Below are 19,357 nucleotides of genomic sequence, written 5' to 3'. Positions count from 1 at the left end.
GAGTAGTTGGGGGTCATATAGACCGTCGAATCCTAAAAAATGGATGCTAGTTGGAGGGGCATGCTTATGGATGGTGCTTGCTAAAGTCCTATAGCCAATGACGTAGTCAGGATCTTTAAATATCCTGGGCTAAATTATAAATAAAAAAATAATACATACATGTATAAAAGAAAACTCTTTTTTTTTCTTTTCCATCAAACCATGTAAGTAGGATTTTTATTGTTATATTGGTTGGATTGGGCTGTTATACTGGGCTGGATTGACTCCATATACTTAAATTCTAATTACTGGGTATATTAATTGCTGAGTATATTGGCTCTCATTGTGGAGCTGCACTGGACTGGAGCACAGTGAAGCCCAGCCCTGCCTACACCCTTGCCTGTAGCAACCTCTCTCAGCAGCGGCTCAAGCCTAGGAGGGGCCCTAGGCGATTTTTTTAAAAATAATTATTATTTTTAAAATATTTTAAAATTAAATAATAATAAAATTTAATTTTATGCGTAGTAAAAAGGAATAGATTCACAGAGGGGTGCTCGTTTACCACTTTTCTTCGGCCTTGCTCTTCTTCAACCGCGATGAGCCGACGAGGTCTGGCGAAGGGCGAACTGCGAAGGCAAAGGGAAGGGTTTGGTGGCGAAAGACGAACAACGAACGGTCGACGGTGAACCACCAGAACCGGCGAAGGCGAAGGGAAGGATTTGGTGGTGAAGGACGAACAACGAACGGTCGACTGTGAGCTGCCGGAACTGACGAAGGCGAAAAGAAGGGTTTCTGGATTTGGTGGTGTTTTAGGGTTTGGTGGCGAAGGGCGAACTGGCGAAGGGCGAAGGCGAACTGGCGAAGGTGCGAGCGAAGGGGGGAAGGCGAACTAGCGAAGGGCGAAGGCGCGAAGGTGAACTGGCGAACGGTGAACTGGCGAAGGGCGAAGGTGCGAGCGAAGGTCAATTCAAATCGGGAGATTCAGAGCGAAAGGTGAACGGTTTGGTGACGTTGATTTGGTAGCATTTTAAGGATTTTTTTTTTATTTGGGGCCGGTGAAGGTGCGAGCGAAGGTCAGTTCAAATCAGGAGATTCGGAACGAAAAGTGAACTATTTGGTGACATTTTAGGATTTGGTGGCGTTTTAAGAATTTTTTTTATTTGGGGCCCTAACCGGCTAAATCGATTAATAAAAATATTTTAATAATTTTTATTTACTTAAAATATATACATTAATGTATTAAAATGGGGGCCCTAGGCATAGGCCTTAGTGGCCTATGCCTAGAGCCGGCCCTGACTGCTCTCAACCACGGCTTGCACACAACGTCAACATTGTATGACAATTGCTTTTGTCAAAGGGCTTGCCCCATCATAGGTTGACCTTCTGAGCCATACTAGATAGGACACAATATGTGCTTTGACAAAGACAGATTGCTCGATAAGAGATGGGAGTGGAGGTAGTGACATCTCCAAGATTTTCAATCAAGAAGAGCGAATTCAATAAATTAAAAAAATTAATACAACATAAAATGTATAATAAAAGTCCTATATTAACTTCAAATACTTTTACAATAATATTTTTTGAGATTTCATGCTATAAAAATATCGAATAATAGCTTTATTATCAACTGTATCAAACACATCTCGTTTAATATATGATATTAAATAATCATTTATCATATGATCTCTCAATCGATTACGAAGTGAGATTTTGATTATTTATTGCTAAAATACTCTCTCTATCATTACAGTTGCAACAGAGTAATAACAATGCAAACTTCAAAAATAAATATACTAAAGGATACAATTGATGTTTCTTCAATTGAACCATCCTTTTAGTAAGCTCACTAATACTCCGCAACCTTAGAGAATTTACTGCTACTTCGTATGTCAAAAATAAAGTTATCAAATTGTGTTTAAGTTGCATTAATTATATCGGAGAGAAATCGAATGGATAAAACTGAACAAACTGAAATAGTTTTCTTTTATCATAACCAGAGAATGAATTTGATGAATCAAGTCATACCTAACAATAACTCTGTATTTACCTCATTAAAGAGATTGTTCAACTCTTGAAGTTATAAATCTATCACACCATAAAATGTTTCAATGCGATAATGGTGGATTTAACCAAACAGAGACTTGTCTACGAAGAGAGGAGCAGGTTGGACATCGACATACTCGGGCTGAGCACCAATCCCGAACTGATCCAAATGCACATGATCAAGGGCGCCCATGATCTCAATCGGCTAGGGGTCGAGGGCGGCAAAGAACAAGGTATCGAAACTGTACAAGGCCGAGGTGGAGACCAATGCAACAACAACCAAATGTTACGGTGTCGAAGACTCAAGAAGGACTTGCGATAGTTTTGAGATCCAGCCCGATCCCGGTGGATATTGTGCCCCCGGATGATGGGCATGTTGAGCAGCAAGGTACGGGTATGAGAGCGCCACAATAGCCCACACAAGTAGTGGGGAGGAATGAAGAATTGCAGCAAGAAGAAGTGGTCAGCCGACCATAAGATCCAGTAGTACAGCTGGCCGTTACAAGTGGGGGGAGTTCCTCCTCCTCTTCGTCATTGGATACGTTATGTGATGGTATACCGACTAGTGAGGACCGTTGTACATCATTGGAGACATCTACATCCTTTATAGTGCCTCCAACTATCTTAGCAACTACAAATGTGGACAATGGGAGTAGCACACTGGTTCCAACAGTTGGACGAATCCTAAACCCTAAACATCGGGCGCGAGCAGCCCGAAGAGGTGGACAATGAAGGTGGCTTCATGGAATATTAGGGGCTTCCACAAACCTCTAAAGCATGGGGGAGTGCAACATCTTCTCCGACAAAAAGACATTCAGGTTTTGACGTTATTAGAGACAAAGTTAAAGGTTGACTCTTTAAGCCCAATTATACAACGAAGGTTCTTAGTATGGCGCATGCACATAACTTTAGTTTTTCTAGTCATGGACGAATATTACTTCTATGCGATTCCCAGATGGTGGGTTTGGACATTCTAGTAACTACGGAGCAATATATGCATTGTCATGTTCGTTGTTGTATTTCTAGCAGGAGCTTTCTGGTCACTTTTATATATGAGCTTCATTATATTGTCACACAACGACCATTATGGGAGGCGCTTATAGATTTGGGGGGGGGCTCTATTTATACTCCGTGGATGGTTATGGGGGATTTCAATACTTTTCTATCCATCGATGAAAAGCAAGGGGGGCACCGGTCACCAATCATGAAATGAGGATGTGTAGATTTTTTCCCAAGCATGCGGATTTGTGGACCTTCGATCAATTGGAACTTACTTCACATGGTCAAATGGTACAATATCTTGCAAGCTTGATCGAGTTTTGATTAATCCATTTTGGTTGATGGCAGATTTTGATGCATACGCGGAGTTTATGGCACCGGGTTGTCTCTCCGATCATTCTTGTGTCATAGTGCATACATTGGGAAAGAGCCAGCCACCGAATTGATCTTTCAAGTTTCTCAATATGTGGACATTGCACAAAGATTTTGAGGCAGTTGTAAGAGACTCATGGACAGTCCCGGCAACGGGGAATGCCCAATTTGTACTCAAGACAAAGTTACTTCACTTGAAAGGTTGTTTGAGGACGCTCAACAAAAAGAATTTTTGTCACATTTTCGAACGTGCACGAAGAGCAAAGGAGGAGTTGATGCGGTTCAGCAAGGTATTCTTGATGGCGGTCCAGCACCTTTAGAGTATAGTAGTATTCGGAAACAAGCCAACCTCTTAGCCGAGGGAGAAAGACAATTTTATCAACAACGAGCCAAGAATGTGTATCTAAGAAGTGCGGACAAGTGTACCAAGTTCTTTCACGATGTGGTAAAGCAAAACAATAAGCGTAATGCTATTATTACACTCCTAAAGTGGAACGGTGATCAAACGGAGAGTATAGAGGAGGTTGGGGAGGAGTGCGTGGATTATTTTCATGGTTTGTTTGGACATGTTGGAGAGGACAGCAGCTTGGGCGACATGGATAGCATTGGTCGGACACTATTGAGGAGTCAAACTGAGGAACTTTGCAAGCCGGTGGAGGTGGAAGAAATACAGGTTGCCTTGCACGACATTAGGAGTGGAAAAGCCTCGCGTCCGGACGGATATGGTTTGAAATTTTTTCTCTCTGCTTGGGATATTGTTGGTAACGATTTAGTTGCAGCTGTGCAGGAATTTTTTCAGAGTGGCAAACTGCTCAAGCAATGAAATCACTCCTTGATTTCGCTTGTGCCGAAGGGCGATCATACGGTGAGTGTTATGGATTTTAAATCAATCTCATGTTATAATGTGGTTTATAAAATCATCTCAAAGATACTTATTGGGCGATTAGTGGTTGTCTTAGAATTCTTATTAGATCCGGCACAAGTGGCTTTCATTAAGGGAAGGTCTATTGGTGACAACATCTACTTAACTCAAGAGTTGTTTCGTAAGTATGCAAGGAAGCGGGTTTCTTCTCGGTGCATGATTAAAGTAGATTTAAAGAAAGCGTTTGATATGGTTAATTGGGAATTCCTTCTTTCGGCACTTGTTGGTTTTGATTTTCTCCAATAATTTTGTAATTGGATTAAGGAATGTATTACTACCGTTTCCTACTCTATATCTTTGAATGATGGGGTGTATGGTTTCTTTAGTGGAAGGCGTGGCTTTCGGCAAGGTGAAAACTTCATAGCATTTCCGCTTTGACTACTTTCCATTTTCATCCGATGTGCAAGGAGGTTGGTCTTACACACCTTGTATATGCGACTGATCTTATGCCATTTTGTGGTGCGGATGAGTCTTCTATGCAACATTTGAAGGATTGCTTGGATTTCTTTAGGGAGGTATCGGGTTTACGAGCTAATCTGTAAAAATCATAAATTTTCATAACCGGTTAAAGGTTACTCTCAAGAATCAATTACTTCAAATCATGGGTTTTCATGAAGGCTCCTTTCCCTTTAGGTACTTGGGCAATTTTTTAACGGCAGAGAAGCTTCGTATTGCCAATTATGGGCCACTTTTGGATGTTATCACTCGAAGGATTAATGCGTGACCTAAGCACACATTATCTTATGCTGGTAGATTGGATTTGGTGGGCACAGTTCTTCAAGATATGGTATGTTTTTGGCTATCTATGCTACCAATTCCAAGTAGAGTAATTGAAAAGATCAAGGTTATTTGTCAAAGTTTTGTGTGGTCTTCTAATTGGCCTCCTATTTCTTGGTCTAAAATTTGTCTATCAAAGAAGGATGGAGGCTATGATCTTCAGGATCTCCACGCATAGAATGAAGCTTTACTAAACAAGATACTTTGGGACATACAATCTCAGAAGAATTTTCTATGGGTGCATCATCATTATGTTAAGAATGCAGATTTTTGGACATGGAATGCAAAGCTTTCGGATTCTCCTCTAATTAAAAGACTTATTGAAATCCGAGACAAGATTGTCTACAGATCGAATGGTGTGAGGAGGGCTAATATGACTATGGTAGACTAGTTTATCGGTGGAAAAAAGGGGTTTCTAATGCTTATTATTTTTTCATGCCATGGGGTTTGGAGGTAGCTTGGAGTCCGATGGTGTGGAGGCTAGAAGTTATGCCTAAATATCGGTTTATCTTATGGATGTTAGCAAATGGGCACTTGAGGACCAATGATCGCGTGGAGTATGAGCCTAACAAGCTGTGAGTTATGCCAACTTCATGAAGAAACCAACCACCACTTATTTTTTGAATGTTCCAAGGTTTGTGAGGTATGGGGCAAGGTTAAGTATTAGTTCGGTATTGGATAAAATTTTACTTCTTTTGAGGAGATGCAGCAGGTTCTTGGACGACATTATAAGAATGGACGATGGAAAATCAAGGCGTGCTACCTCGGCACCTCTAGCCTGATATACTATATATGGGAGCCACGAAATCGAAGATGTTATCAAGGCATTATCTCGGATTTTGATTGAATTTTTCGCAAGGTGCAGGTCCATGTGTATCAGTTTGTAGATCTCAAGCCACAATGGTATCCAAGTTGCCGGTGGCTCTGTTCCTAAGATGAGATTGATTTTGTGGTCTGTGGTGCTTTGTATGACCTGTAGATGAGCATGTAAGTGTTGTAATGTGTGGACATGTGGAGCTATGATGTCTAGGTATTGGTGGTGTCATGAGTTTGTTGTAGTTTCTTATGTGATGAGTCAATGTGTGTGCTCAACTGCTAATATTGTGTAGTTATGATGCTGATCTTTTGATTGTACATTTAAGGGGTCTAACATCTTTTATTTTATCGAACCATTTTTTTTAAAAAGAAAAGATAAAGGCCCTTAATGAAGAAGGTGGATGCAAAGTGGAAAGATCACACAATTAAGTATCATCACAATCTTAAATGATTATCATCACAATTATAATTAAGGAGCTCTGGAAATATTAAACTTTGCTTCAACAGAAAATTTATGGAAATATCTTTGATTTTTAATTTATACAAATTATAATAGTTAAATGATTATACAAGTAGTAATAAAGTATAAATGGAAATATATTAAACAAACATATTTGACAACTTACTAAAAGAAAATATATTATGATAACTTACTAAAAAATCATAAATAAATTTAAAAATAAGAATAGTCAAATATATAAGATAGAATAAAAAAATATTTTTTATCTTTGAATATAAATTTATTAATAACTTGAATAAATATTTTATCATATTTAGTTAGTATTATTACACCACTAAATCAACTTGTTACTTCAATCTTTTTCTTACTACAACGTGTTAAAGTAAATAATTTAATATTTTTAAATTTAATTTATAAAAAATATGTTAAATGTTGTCCTCTTTGAAAAAATAATAATAAGGGGAATTTTTTTAAAAGCAAAATTTTCTTCTAATTTATTGAAAAACATCTGGTATTTAAATTACTATTATCTTCTTTGTTTTTTTTTATTTTACATTTTTTTAAAAATTCAAGCGAGTCATTTGGGACGACTTAAATCGAGTCCCTGCGACCGAGCGGAAATCTTCTCCGCACGTTGCCGTTTTATACGCCGCACCGGTGCGCCATGCCGATGCGGTCAAAATTCGACAGCAAACAAGGTTGCCTAATCTCCACTGTACACGAAGCCACCAGAACATTCTGGAGACTTACATGTTCCCTCTATAAATTCCCTTGATTCGTAACCCTAGATTAAGTTGCAAGTTTCAAACTTTCGGCTCCTCTCTTTCCATCCCTCTTCTTTTGCCGCTGTAGTTCTAGATCCCTAACTATGGCCGGAAAGGGTGAAGGTCCCGCTATCGGCATTGACCTCGGAACCACCTACTCTTGCGTCGGCGTGTGGCAGCATGATCGCGTCGAGATCATTGCGAACGACCAGGGCAACCGCACCACCCCTTCCTATGTTGCTTTCACGGACTCCGAGCGTCTCATTGGCGACGCCGCCAAGAACCAGGTGGCTATGAACCCTACTAACACTGTATTTGGTGAGTACGGTCGTTTAGATTTGCCTTGTATGTTGATATTCTGTTGGTTTGTTCAAGGAACTGTTTTTTAATGCTTGGTATTTGGATCTGTTATTATGCTGTTATATGTGTCCTTTACATGTACTCCGTGCCATTACATTTCATTTCTCACGTGAGGTACACATCTATAGTGGTGCTGCATAGCTGTTTAGTGTGCATTGTTTGTATGGATTTTTTTGGACCTGTTATTATGTTCGCGAATGTGTCCGGATCAAGTGTTTTTTATGCGATTTTTTCTTATTTTTGATGTGAGGAACAGATCTGTAGATCTGCTGTTGCAGAGCTGTTTAATGTGACTAGTCTATGTAAATATTAGGCTTTTGTTATGGAAAATATTTTTGTTTTGATCTGTTATTTTGTTTTCGGATTTTTTTTGGATCAGGTTTTTGTGTGATTTTTTCCTTTTAATACGAGGGACAGATCTATCGATCTTGTGGTGCAGCCGTGTTCAATGCCATAATCTTTGTTTATATTTGTATTTGTTTTATATTACTGTTTTATTCTGTGATTATTTGTTATACGTGACATGGATTTGTATACTGAAGTCTCATGGATATCTGATGTATTGTGTAGGGTCATGATCGCGAAATCTAAGCAATTAGCACAAAAACATGACTGAATTCTCTCATCTGAGTTTTTACAGGGTTTATAATTTCCCAATATTGTATATTGATTACAACAACTTAGAGAAATTTATTCTCAATATCTTTTGCAATATGTTTGATCTCTCTTAGTAAACTTCAGCTGGAGGTTTTATTTAATCTGGTTACATAATGTCTTCGAGGTGTTCGTTTCGCCTTTGTTAAACTGCAAGAGTTACCTTTTATCAGGTGAAAATAACTCGTTTGGATTTGGTAGCTCTAATGACCTGGATACTTGCAATTATTTCCACAGTAAAAGATGAGGATCAGTAGACTTGGGAAAATCTGTCGAATAATATTGGTTAAGAAATTATTAAAATATTAAAAAGAGAAGGCGAAGCTGAAATTTGTTCCATAATACCTGAGATAAATAACGATTAGCTTGGTCCTATGGCATACTGTTTAATACACTGATGGTATAATATTTTGCTGATTAAAAATCCTTTGAAAAATCATACGTGAAACGGTATTTTATAATTGCAATGTGGAAAGTGGTATTATGGTGTTGTTACTCTGTAGTGTAGATAGTAATTGATTCTTTCTACTCACTGTTATGTCCAGATGAGTACAATTTCAGTGTTTCATTTTCAATTGTGGGTTTTACCTTTCTGTGCAGATCCCTTGAGCTTAGAAGTGTAAACAGTTGTGGTCCTAACTGTCTAAACACTTTGTCGCTACTTGCCTTTCCATACTGATTGATTTACTTGACGTCAGATTGATAGTGTTTGGTAGTGTCTTCTGCTATTATCCTTTCTGATTTAATTTTTCCCCTTCCCTTTGAGATTACTGAAGCAAAGCATATTTAAATGTTTTATATTTAGTGACTTCTGAATTAGTTAGTTCTTACTAGTAATAAGTTTGTTGATATTGTTTCAGGTTCTTCAATTTTCTCAATTCCATTAACTTTTAGTCCGATCTTTGATTCTTTCTAACTTAACCTAAACAAATAGTTGCACTGCTCAACTTTTGCATACAATCGTTAATGCTACATATTTGTTAATAGTTGCTCTCAAAAGGGAATTAAATCAGTCTATCTGATCGCTCAATTTATTTTACTTTGCCAGACTTCATTAGTCCTCCTTTCTATACGCTTCACTTTTGACTGACTGCTAGTTTGTGTATCATTATAGCTTTCATTGATTCTTCCATACTGTTTTTTTGTTTGCTGAAGGAATCAGGTCTTGCGTTGCATCGGTATTTTGTAGGAAAGAAAAACTTGTTAATTAGTATTTTGATACATTTAAATGCTTGAAGTTTCAAGCGTGCTGTGTTGCTGTATATTGTTGTTGCTTCTGTGGCTTGATATCTTATGTTTCTTTCCTTTTTTCTTTAAAAAAATTGCAGATGCAAAGCGGTTGATTGGAAGGAGACTCACTGATACATCTGTTCAAAGTGACATCAAGCTCTGGCCGTTCAAGGTTATCGCTGGTCCAGGTGACAAGCCCATGATTGTTGTCCAACACAAGGGTGAGGATAAGCAGTTTTCTGCTGAAGAAATTTCTTCCATGGTCTTGATGAAAATGAAGGAAATTGCTGAGGCCTACCTTGGTACTGTTATAAAGAATGCTGTTGTCACTGTCCCTGCTTACTTCAATGACTCGCAGCGCCAGGCCACAAAGGATGCTGGTGTCATTTCCGGTCTCAATGTAATGAGGATAATCAATGAGCCAACTGCCGCTGCTATTGCTTATGGTCTTGACAAGAAGGCTACTAGCGTCGGTGAGAAGAATGTCTTGATATTTGATCTTGGCGGCGGAACCTTTGATGTGTCTCTTCTTACAATTGAAGAGGGTATTTTTGAGGTCAAGGCTACTGCTGGTGATACTCATCTTGGCGGTGAGGATTTTGATAATCGCATGGTCAACCATTTTGTCCAGGAGTTTAAGAGAAAAAATAAGAAGGATATCAGTGGTAACCCTAGGGCTCTCAGGAGGTTAAGGACATCATGTGAGAGGGCCAAGAGAACGCTCTCCTCCACTGCACAGACTACTATTGAAATTGATTCGTTATATGAGGGCATCGATTTCTACTCCACCATTACAAGAGCCAGGTTTGAGGAACTTAATATGGACTTGTTCAGGAAGTGTATGGAGCCAGTGGAGAAGTGTTTGAGAGATGCAAAGATGGACAAGAGCACTATTCATGATGTGGTTCTTGTTGGCGGTTCCACTAGAATTCCTAAAGTACAACAACTGCTGCAGGACTTCTTCAATGGAAAGGAGCTATGCAAAAGTATCAATCCTGATGAGGCCGTCGCCTATGGTGCTGCTGTTCAGGCTGCTATTTTGAGTGGTGAGGGCAATGAGAAGGTTCAGGACTTGCTTCTTCTGGACGTCACACCTCTCTCACTTGGTCTGGAGACTGCAGGAGGAGTCATGACTGTCTTAATCCCAAGGAACACCACCATCCCCACAAAGAAAGAGCAGGTCTTCTCCACCTACTCCGACAACCAGCCGGGTGTCTTGATTCAAGTTTATGAGGGTGAGAGGACCAGGACCCGAGACAATAATCTACTTGGAAAGTTTGAGCTTTCTGGCATCCCCCCTGCTCCAAGGGGCGTCCCTCAGATCACAGTGTGCTTTGATATTGACGCCAATGGTATCCTGAACGTCTCCGCTGAGGACAAGACTACTGGTCAGAAGAACAAGATTACCATCACCAATGACAAAGGCAGGCTCAGCAAGGAGGAGATTGAGAAGATGGTGCAGGAAGCTGAGAAGTACAAGTCAGAGGATGAGGAGCACAAGAAGAAGGTGGAAGCTAAGAATGCTCTGGAGAACTATGCCTACAACATGAGAAATACCATCAAGGATGATAAGATTGCATCAAAGCTTGCTGCTGCCGACAAAAAGAAGATTGAGGATGCCATCGAGCAGGCAATTCAATGGCTTGATGGTAACCAGTTGGCAGAAGCAGATGAATTCGAGGACAGGATGAAGGAGCTGGAGAGCATTTGCAATCCCATCATCGCCAAGATGTACCAAGGAGCTGGTGCTGATATGGCTGGAGGTGTGGATGAGGATGGTCCTACTGGTGGTAGCGGAGCGGGCCCCAAGATCGAGGAGGTAGATTAAATATTATGATTTCTCGTGGGTTATCCATTTTGGTTTTCTGGTTGATCTTGGCCTTATCATGTAGGCCGTGCCCAATTGATATTGAACCATGTTTTGTCATCTAAACTTTCATCGTTTCAATAGTTGCTTGCTTGCAAGCTAAACACTTATTTATCATCGTCTTGGTAAAACTTCCTACTATTTTACATAATTGTTCCTTTTCAATGTGCTTTGCGTATCAGTAAGATTTGTATTTTTCTCCAATGTGAATGAAAGGAAAAGCCGTCATTATGAAGGTGTGTGATCATGTCCACCTACTCATTATTGATGCATGAAATGGAGTTTTAAACTCTAAAGCATTAATTATGGACAGGTATTCCATCTTCATTTGATTGTGGAACCAGAGTCATATCTAGTTCTTTTTTCTCAAAACCATGAACATTTGCAGTCTACAGCTTTTCAGCTTGGCTCCATTCTCACCTAAGCCATAGCCTGTACCTTCAACATTGCTAACCTTCATCATTTCACCAAACACCATCCATATTCCATTCTCTGCCATGCAAGTTGCAAAGGCAGAAAGAAGAAGACGACCAAGTTGAGATCTCCCGATTGGCTTTTTCCCTTTGACATTGCAAACCTTCGTCACTTCTCCAAACACCCTCGTCTATTTTCCATTCTCTGCCATGCAAGTTGCAAAGAGAGAAAGAAGACGACGATCAATGTTGTGGTCTACCACTTGGCTTTATGACATGCACATCCTAATATAACAAGATGGAGAGCTAGTCTTCAACAATTTTCTATCCCATTTTGACGAGACAAAAATGGGAAATGAGTTTCTCAATTGACCTTTTTCATTCTTTTTTTTTTTTAAAAAAATTCTTTTATTATAACACAATCTAAGATTTTCCCAAGCATGGTTTCACCTGTTACCAACTTCATAGATTCGATCCAGTGAATTGCAACAAAGTAAATAGCACTAGAATTAAATTGCATATCAAAACATCAAATAAATGTTATTATCGAATCAATTGTTACAATTAAGCGTAAAAAGTGAATAAGAAAAACAGTAATCAATACAACATTGAATGAGAAGAAAATAAAAGAACCAAATTTGGCTTCCTTCGCCAGCACAAGTAGTAGACCCACGGAAAAGAATGTGTTAAACAAATGAGAAGTCACCGGTTTGGGACACTACTGTCTTGTTTCTTTTGCTCAGTTATTACTCTTTCCTGGACATATAATCACGGAAGAAGCCGACCATCTTTTCCTCCATTCCGAAGAACTTCCACGTGAAAGAATAGTGGTGAATAATGATGGCGGTTAATGAATGAAGGTTAAACAGTTCTACCAGCTATAAACTTTTTTTTTCCTTTTTTCTTTTTAAAAACAGTGTGAATCTGTTTATTTACACTGATCGAATGGCATCTACTTTCCTGGGTATGGGAGGAGTAACAGTCTAAGATGCAGGAAGCGGTTTCACTTGGAGCTTCATTTGTTGCTTGGTCCAATAACAGTGGGCTAACAGAACCCTATCTAAAAGCTCTTGAGGGACGGGTTCTCCTCTTCTTTGTTGCGGTGAAATCCTGGCCGTGTGTACCAACGTCTTCCATTTATCCTGTGTCAATCAGAGTAGGTCAGCATGCTGTAAAAGATGCTTTTTCCAAACAAAATAGATTTTGCAGTAATATGTTGCTTGATCATTTATTCATTTGTTGTAAAGAAGGATCAGTACTAAAAAGTTAAATGTCAACAGCATATAAATGCTCTAAGATTAACTTTAGATGTCTAATACAATAAGGAACACAATCATTCTAAGATAACAAGTACAATCTTATCCTTCCTAGAACGAACATAGTCGGTCTTAAATCATTTGGAAATTAAGTACCCAAGTCAAGTGTGTGTACCTTTAGATCCACGTATGTCCGGTGCTTTTCATTCTCAAATGCACAAAATTTGACATCTCTCCACCTAAACATAGATACATGGAAGCAGAGAACGTGAGAAATTATGCTCACAGAAACAACTTATAGTATCAACTTTCACATGCAAAACCAACCTTCCTGTTCCAATCTTTTCCACTGCCTGGACCAGGGCTTCCACTTCGGCAACAGTGAATGGCCTTCGAACCCGACGTTGACCAGCTTGACACGATTGGCTCTTAGGCTTGTTATGAAAAGGAACCATGGCCATTGCTTCCTCATTTAATGGTGGTGGCACAACAACCAGAGGTAGTGAACTGGCAATTTGCTTTTCAGGTGATGATGCATTAGCTTGTGACTGAACTGAATCACGATCACTTTCAGGAGCGGCCTTTACACAATTTTGAGTAGCATCATCCAATGCCAATCGATCTACGGTAGAAGGTGTGACAGATGGAAATCTATCCGAAGCAAAAACAAATAGACAATGATACATTTCATTAAACATTATAGGCAACAAAAAAAAAAAAATCAAACTCTCATAGGAAGAGAAAATATAGAATGTCCCATTGTAAACACTCGTGTACATGGATCTACAATTTCATCTGTTAGTCTCATTAGAGGAAAATTCATGTCAGTGAATTGAATAACACTAAAACATCTGACACAACATTTTCCAAACTATAACAGAAAACTCTGTAAAACTACTATCCACTACAAATTCAAAGGATTATGTAGTTAACTTACATGTCTAGTTGATCAGGAGCACAACCAAGACTCAGAAGATGAGGGTCTCTTGGGCATGTCAGGTTTTCTGGAACATGTCTAATATTTGGCTCCAATATAAAACCTAAGTCGCCTAACTTATCACTTTGCGAAATCCCAGCCTGACGCAAGGTCTTGCTATCATCTGTAACCTTCTTTCCTTGAAGAAGAACACCGACATGCAGCTTGCCTCCAAGGATAGCTGTTATAGCCTCCCTAATGGTCCTCTGCATAAAATATCGATAAATGCAATGGAGACCGTGGAGGATTAGTAGAAACTCTAAATGTGTTGCCAACAACATATGAACAAAAAAAAAAAGAAGCAAATACTGTAATAAGTTGGAGTGGACATCATTAAACACAAACTAATATAATTGCATGCATGGTTAATGCTGGCTTGATGTAGAAATAATGGTTTCAAAAATATTACAGTGAGTCTATGATGAGTTGAACCAACAATAAATATTCAACCAATTTTTAAACAATCATTTCCATGCATAATCTCACATGCATAACATCGCGGTCATCATCAAGCCATGTTTATTCCAACTATTTGGGGTTGGTGATACTCTCAAACGTACTACTGAAAGAAAAGCATTATAATGGAGCTGAAATAATTATATACCTTTAGTAAGCCAACCGTAGTTGTTTCAGGAACCTCAACAATAAGTTCTGGCACCTCAAAAGACTTGATTTTGAGTTTAACTGAACAAAAGGATAATAAAATACAACACCCATCAGGACTTAATCAAATCAGGATCGGAATTAAAAGAAGAAAATAAAAGGAAAATAGAACAAAAATAATGACACATGGTTTATCCATCCAATAATTTACCGTGGTAGTCTGAAGAACTATTGCATGACTTTGTTACTTTCATTGAAGACCACGTGTCATTTGCTGTAAAGACAAATGATATTTCTTAATATTCAATCCCAACCGGCAGTATTCATGTAGATATTAGCCAACTTAAATTGACAAACAGTCAAATGATGTGGCATATGGTCATTTGTTTCTAAATGAATATCATCCTTTCAACAAAACAAAATGACACACCTTCACAACAAATCCCTCCATCAAAAACTGATGCAGAATAATGATCAAACAATTTTCTTTTCCTGAAGGACTTCATCAATCTTCTTGGACGTGTATAATCCATTTTCTTACCAGGTAAAGAAGTCTTGTTTTCCATGGCTGAAGTGAAAAAAAAATCCAACGGTGAATTGCATGAAATTTGTATTGTAGAAATAAAGATGTAGAAACACATGTGCTTAAAAATAAGATTACGTGGTCAGTTAATGAAAAGAGTATTTGTTTAATAAGTTATGGGATAATTGAAGTACCATAGCTAGCTCTCTTTCCATCCTGCAAATTTGCTGGAGCTACTTTCCTCAATCTAGATGCTAAAAGCTTTCTTATCCTCTGGCTGTCACCGGTGTGCTGAAACCTAGAGGCCTTGCAAGTAACAACAGATTGAGTACATTCAGAAGAATTCACATAATTTTTATCTGCAGCAGGATCCGTGTGATCTTCTGGATTAGGAAAGAGGAGCTTCTTGCGAATGTAGTTCATGCCCAAAGGACTAGCAAAATTGTTGTCAGAACTAGCTGAAGCAGCAAAATTTTCAGCACAATTTTTTGGATTGTTTGCATTACTCGTGTATGAATCTTTGTCATCTTTTACAGCTCTGTCCACTTGTTCAGCTAGGAATGTTGCCTTGCTCCTTACTTCATTTAGATCATGCAACTCCACAGTACTAGAATCAAGATTCTCTGTGCCACATTGTTCAGAAACGACATAGGAGCCAAGCACAAATTTATCATTCTTACCAATGAAATTCTGTTCTTGAGCAATAGCATCCTCATGTGATATTTCAGACGTTGCAAAGAGAGAAGCAGGCTCTGGCGTTGTGGTTTGTAAGGCCATTGAATGATTGCTTAAGTCACTTGTCTTCATCCTTTTAAAGAAATTTTTAGGATAATGTACATCCTCGGTATAACTTAGCAGATCACAGGCCTCAAATTTTAACGAGTTCTGGGCATCAATTTTCTCTCGTTTAACAGTATTATGTATTGAAACGGTGGGAGATGTTTGAACATTGTAATCTGGAGTTGGCAGAATTTCCCTTTCTGACAACAAATTGCTTGCTAGATTGGCAAGCAAATCAATTGGACACATCTGCTGGTCCTCATTCTTCTTTCTTGCTGATCGCTTCGCCTATCAATAAACTTGCAAAGTTAAATCAACAATACAGATCAAAGCTCACCATAAGAAAACTGGATTTGCAAACATACCCTAGCTGATCTCGGAAAATGTGGCACCATAGCACACTGATCCACCTTGCATCCTATTCTGAACCACCAAACCCCAAAGATTCATCACAAGTAGGGGCAGCAATTTCAAAATAGAAGTACCATGCTTTCCTAAATCTGTTTACAACAAAAGGCAAGCAGCAAAAATTCAGGCAGGCCATATGCAACTATAGTAAATCAGTGGAATTCGGTGATCAAAGTTAAATAACTAGGCGATCCACGAAAGTAAATTAAGATTAAAATTTGAGAATCCGAGTTCCACTGTGAATGAAATTTGACGGCGGGCTCTATGTTTAAAATGTATCCCATAAAGCAAATGACTGCATGTAGATTAGAAGGAGAAAAAAAGAATTAAATTTCCAACCCAAGGAAATTTAAGCGATAAAAAAACCCTGATATCACAAGGATAGAGAACCGTAAGGCGGAAGGAATTCAAGTTCGAGATCCAAAACCACAAGAAACAGAAAAAACCGACGAGATCAGATCAATAAAAAGAAAAGAAAACGCAAAAGAGGCAAGAAAATCAACGTAAAAACCTGACACGACATTATTTTTGCCAGGACGAATGAAGAGGCACACAGGAATCCGCTCTATCAGAAAAACCAAACTAGAGAAATGAAGCCGAGATGATCCAATCACCTGCGGAGAAGACGAGGGAGGAGTCCCTGCTAAAGGATCTCCAATTCCGACAAGCTCGCCTAGAAAATATAGCAATTCCCACTAAATCTCTTCCCAACTCAAACGGAGGCGAGACCGGAGGATGACGAGATGTCAAACCACGAATTGGCAACCAACTTCCCTTCCTCCCTTCCTCAACCCTCGTTCCTCCCAAGGAACGCTCGCTCGCTCTCTCTCTCTCTCTCTCTCTCACAGATGGCTAAAAACCCCTATAAACCATCCCATTTTGGCTTCAATTCGTCAGAACGTTTTTGACTCCCTCCCACGTTCACCGGCTCGTCCGGTAACCGCACACGGATTCGCATCCTATCCGAGATCCAGTTCTCCCCTCCCTGAACCTCTCCTTCTGCCACGTATTCTACCATCCGGATCCCACGGTCCAAACCCTTCCCACAGTATCCCAACTATTTCGTTTCAAAATTTAAATCCACAAAATAACGCGTCGGGTTTGGATAAAGGGTACCTCCTTATCCGGTATCGCCGTTCCGCGTCCGACCGGCAGTCCACGTGTCGAAAGGCCGACGCGCTGTAGATCATTAATGACGGCATCGTTAAAATCTATTCCACTCGCGGCGGCGGCGGTAATTGGATTTAACGTAATTAAGAAGGTTAATTAAGATGCATTAAGGAGTTAATCGGAGGAGAGGATCACATGGGGATCACGTGAGGAAGCTAACTAGGCTGCCATGGGAATCTTGTAACGTGTGGAGTTGGACACTGTTGCCTTACGCAACCAATCCAAAGCCGGAAGGAGACGATCAGGATTGCATAAATAACACGCATGGAGACAGAGTCTAACTCTTAATGTTACTTTACAGCTTTTACGTAACCATTTTTTTAATATGAATATTGTGCAGATTTATATAAATTAAAATAAAAAGGAGACGCATATATCCAATAAGTAGGTTGGCCGAGTTAGTCGAATGGGTCGATCAGATCGAAGATGAAGAGAACGAAGGATCACAGATTTTATATGTTATAAATGGTAAGGAAGTTGGTGGTGGTGTGGTACTTTGCTTTCTCATGTTTCAGTCTCACATGGTGCATGTTCCGTGTGGGATTGCGATCTCCATATATCTCTATATGATATTGACGTAGATATAATAGTAATTATTTTGAAGATTTATGTTTTAATCTAAGACTAAGTTACACTTGATTATTATTTATGGATTTCTGAACGAATTTCATATTTAAAAATCTCATGATTTAACTCGAGCTAAAGCCGGGGAAGTTGTAAGTAAACACAATTTCAATATTGAAGAAGCATAAGAAAATTTTGACCATAATTTTTTTTTTGATGAGTCAATTGTCCTTTTTTTTTCAATAAAGAGCCAACGACTAATAAGGACTGAAAATTGATTGACTTAAAAGGTTTTTTTTTTTCATTAAAAGAAGAGATCCTTCTATGAAACTGTTTTTTTCCTAAAAATTTGCAGATTGGGATGTAAGAGAAAAAAAAAAAAGAAAAGAAGGAAAGGAAGAAGAGATTGATTGCATTAGGGGTTTGACCAAATAACCCTGTCACATTCTATTTGGGGTTTTGATTTGACGAGAATTAAAAGAGATGCCTTGGATTCGTTGGGACTAATGGCCTAGGAACGGGTAATATTCTAAAGGTTAGTGTTTAATTTTAGAATTAATCGAGTGAAGTTCCGATATCTAAATTATATATATAAAAAATAAATAGGATGAATTAAAAGATCTTGCAAATAAAATTGTTAATATGATGACTGCTCGGATCATATGTTATGGTTTTTTTTATATAATAGGTTGAAGGTCTTTTTACTGGGTAAATCCAAATACAGCACACTCAGAAGCTGAAGAAGAGAAAAGATGCGGCAATCAATTCAATTTGTTCATGGTTGTTGTCATTCTCCTGCCAATAATGCACAACAACGTAGGTAAGTAGATCACCTTCACCTCGATGATGGAAAGAGGACGATGTTATTGGTTCGTTCGCATAATTAAATTGATAAGGAGTAGCAAAAATATTCTTGGAAAATAAATTTGATCACGAAGATAAAATGGTATCTATTAGAGAAGAAAATAGTAAAAAATAATAATAATATTTTTAAGGATAAAATTTGTATACAAGTCAAAAGCGTCCTAAATATGAACTCTTCCGAGTCAAAAATTATTACTTCCATCAGTAAATGAGAAAACAAAGAATCCTAATTTGATAATTATCTTAATTGTATGGTAGTGCCCTGGTCAAATAAAGACAGTCAAAGTCAAATAATGGAGGCAAAGTAACTTCCCCTTTAAGAATTTGAATATTTGACTCTCACTTTGACTTTCGGGTCAACCATCTAGCTGTATAAAATCCTATGGAGGATTCGAACTAAATGAAAAATAAATTTAGAAATAAAGACAAATGCCACGACAAATATAAAAACGCATAGATAATTGTCAAATAATAATAATAATAAAATAAAGATGAAAAAAATCAGAAATTGTCTTTCTTTTCTTTCTTGAAATTGTAATAATCTGGACAATTTCCTT

The 19,357-nt window shown here is 38.5% G+C and overlaps 2 protein-coding genes and 1 pseudogene across 2 annotated transcripts; 2 read left to right on the top strand and 1 right to left on the bottom strand.

Moving 5' to 3' along the window:
• Nucleotides 1-3,529: 3,529 nt before the first annotated feature.
• On the top strand, nucleotides 3,530-4,216 carry LOC141835635 (uncharacterized). Its single transcript, XM_074723011.1, has one exon. It carries the CDS (start codon nucleotides 3,530-3,532, stop codon nucleotides 4,214-4,216), a length of 687 nt encoding a protein of 228 aa, XP_074579112.1.
• A 2,958-nt stretch (nucleotides 4,217-7,174) lies between these two features.
• LOC141836697 (heat shock cognate 70 kDa protein 2-like) lies at nucleotides 7,175-11,394 on the top strand. The gene is made up of 2 exons (XM_074724209.1): nucleotides 7,175-7,450; nucleotides 9,475-11,394. Exons 1-2 carry the CDS (start codon nucleotides 7,237-7,239, stop codon nucleotides 11,202-11,204), a joined length of 1,944 nt encoding a protein of 647 aa, XP_074580310.1. The 5' UTR covers nucleotides 7,175-7,236; the 3' UTR covers nucleotides 11,205-11,394.
• A 771-nt stretch (nucleotides 11,395-12,165) lies between these two features.
• Nucleotides 12,166-17,014, bottom strand: LOC141836542 (telomere repeat-binding protein 4-like; annotated as a pseudogene).
• Nucleotides 17,015-19,357: the final 2,343 nt, after the last annotated feature.

This window comes from Curcuma longa, chromosome 10 (assembly GCF_044706935.1).
Source record: "Curcuma longa cultivar G26 ecotype Majalengka, Jawa Barat chromosome 10, ITB_CL_G26_1.1, whole genome shotgun sequence".
NCBI lineage: Eukaryota > Viridiplantae > Streptophyta > Magnoliopsida > Zingiberales > Zingiberaceae > Curcuma > Curcuma longa.
The sequence above is the reverse complement of the archived record's forward strand: the minus strand, read 5'-3'. Positions and strand labels throughout refer to the sequence as shown.

Excerpts from the sequence above, each read along its gene's own strand:
- LOC141835635 (XM_074723011.1), top strand. The coding sequence starts at position 3,530 with ATGGACAGTCCCGGCAACGGGGAATGCCCAATTTGTACTCAAGACAAA.
- LOC141836697 (XM_074724209.1), top strand. The coding sequence starts at position 7,237 with ATGGCCGGAAAGGGTGAAGGTCCCGCTATCGGCATTGACCTCGGAACC. Across the intron at positions 7,451-9,474 it reads CCCTACTAACACTGTATTTG|ATGCAAAGCGGTTGATTGGA; the intron begins GTGAGTACGGTC and ends AAAAAATTGCAG.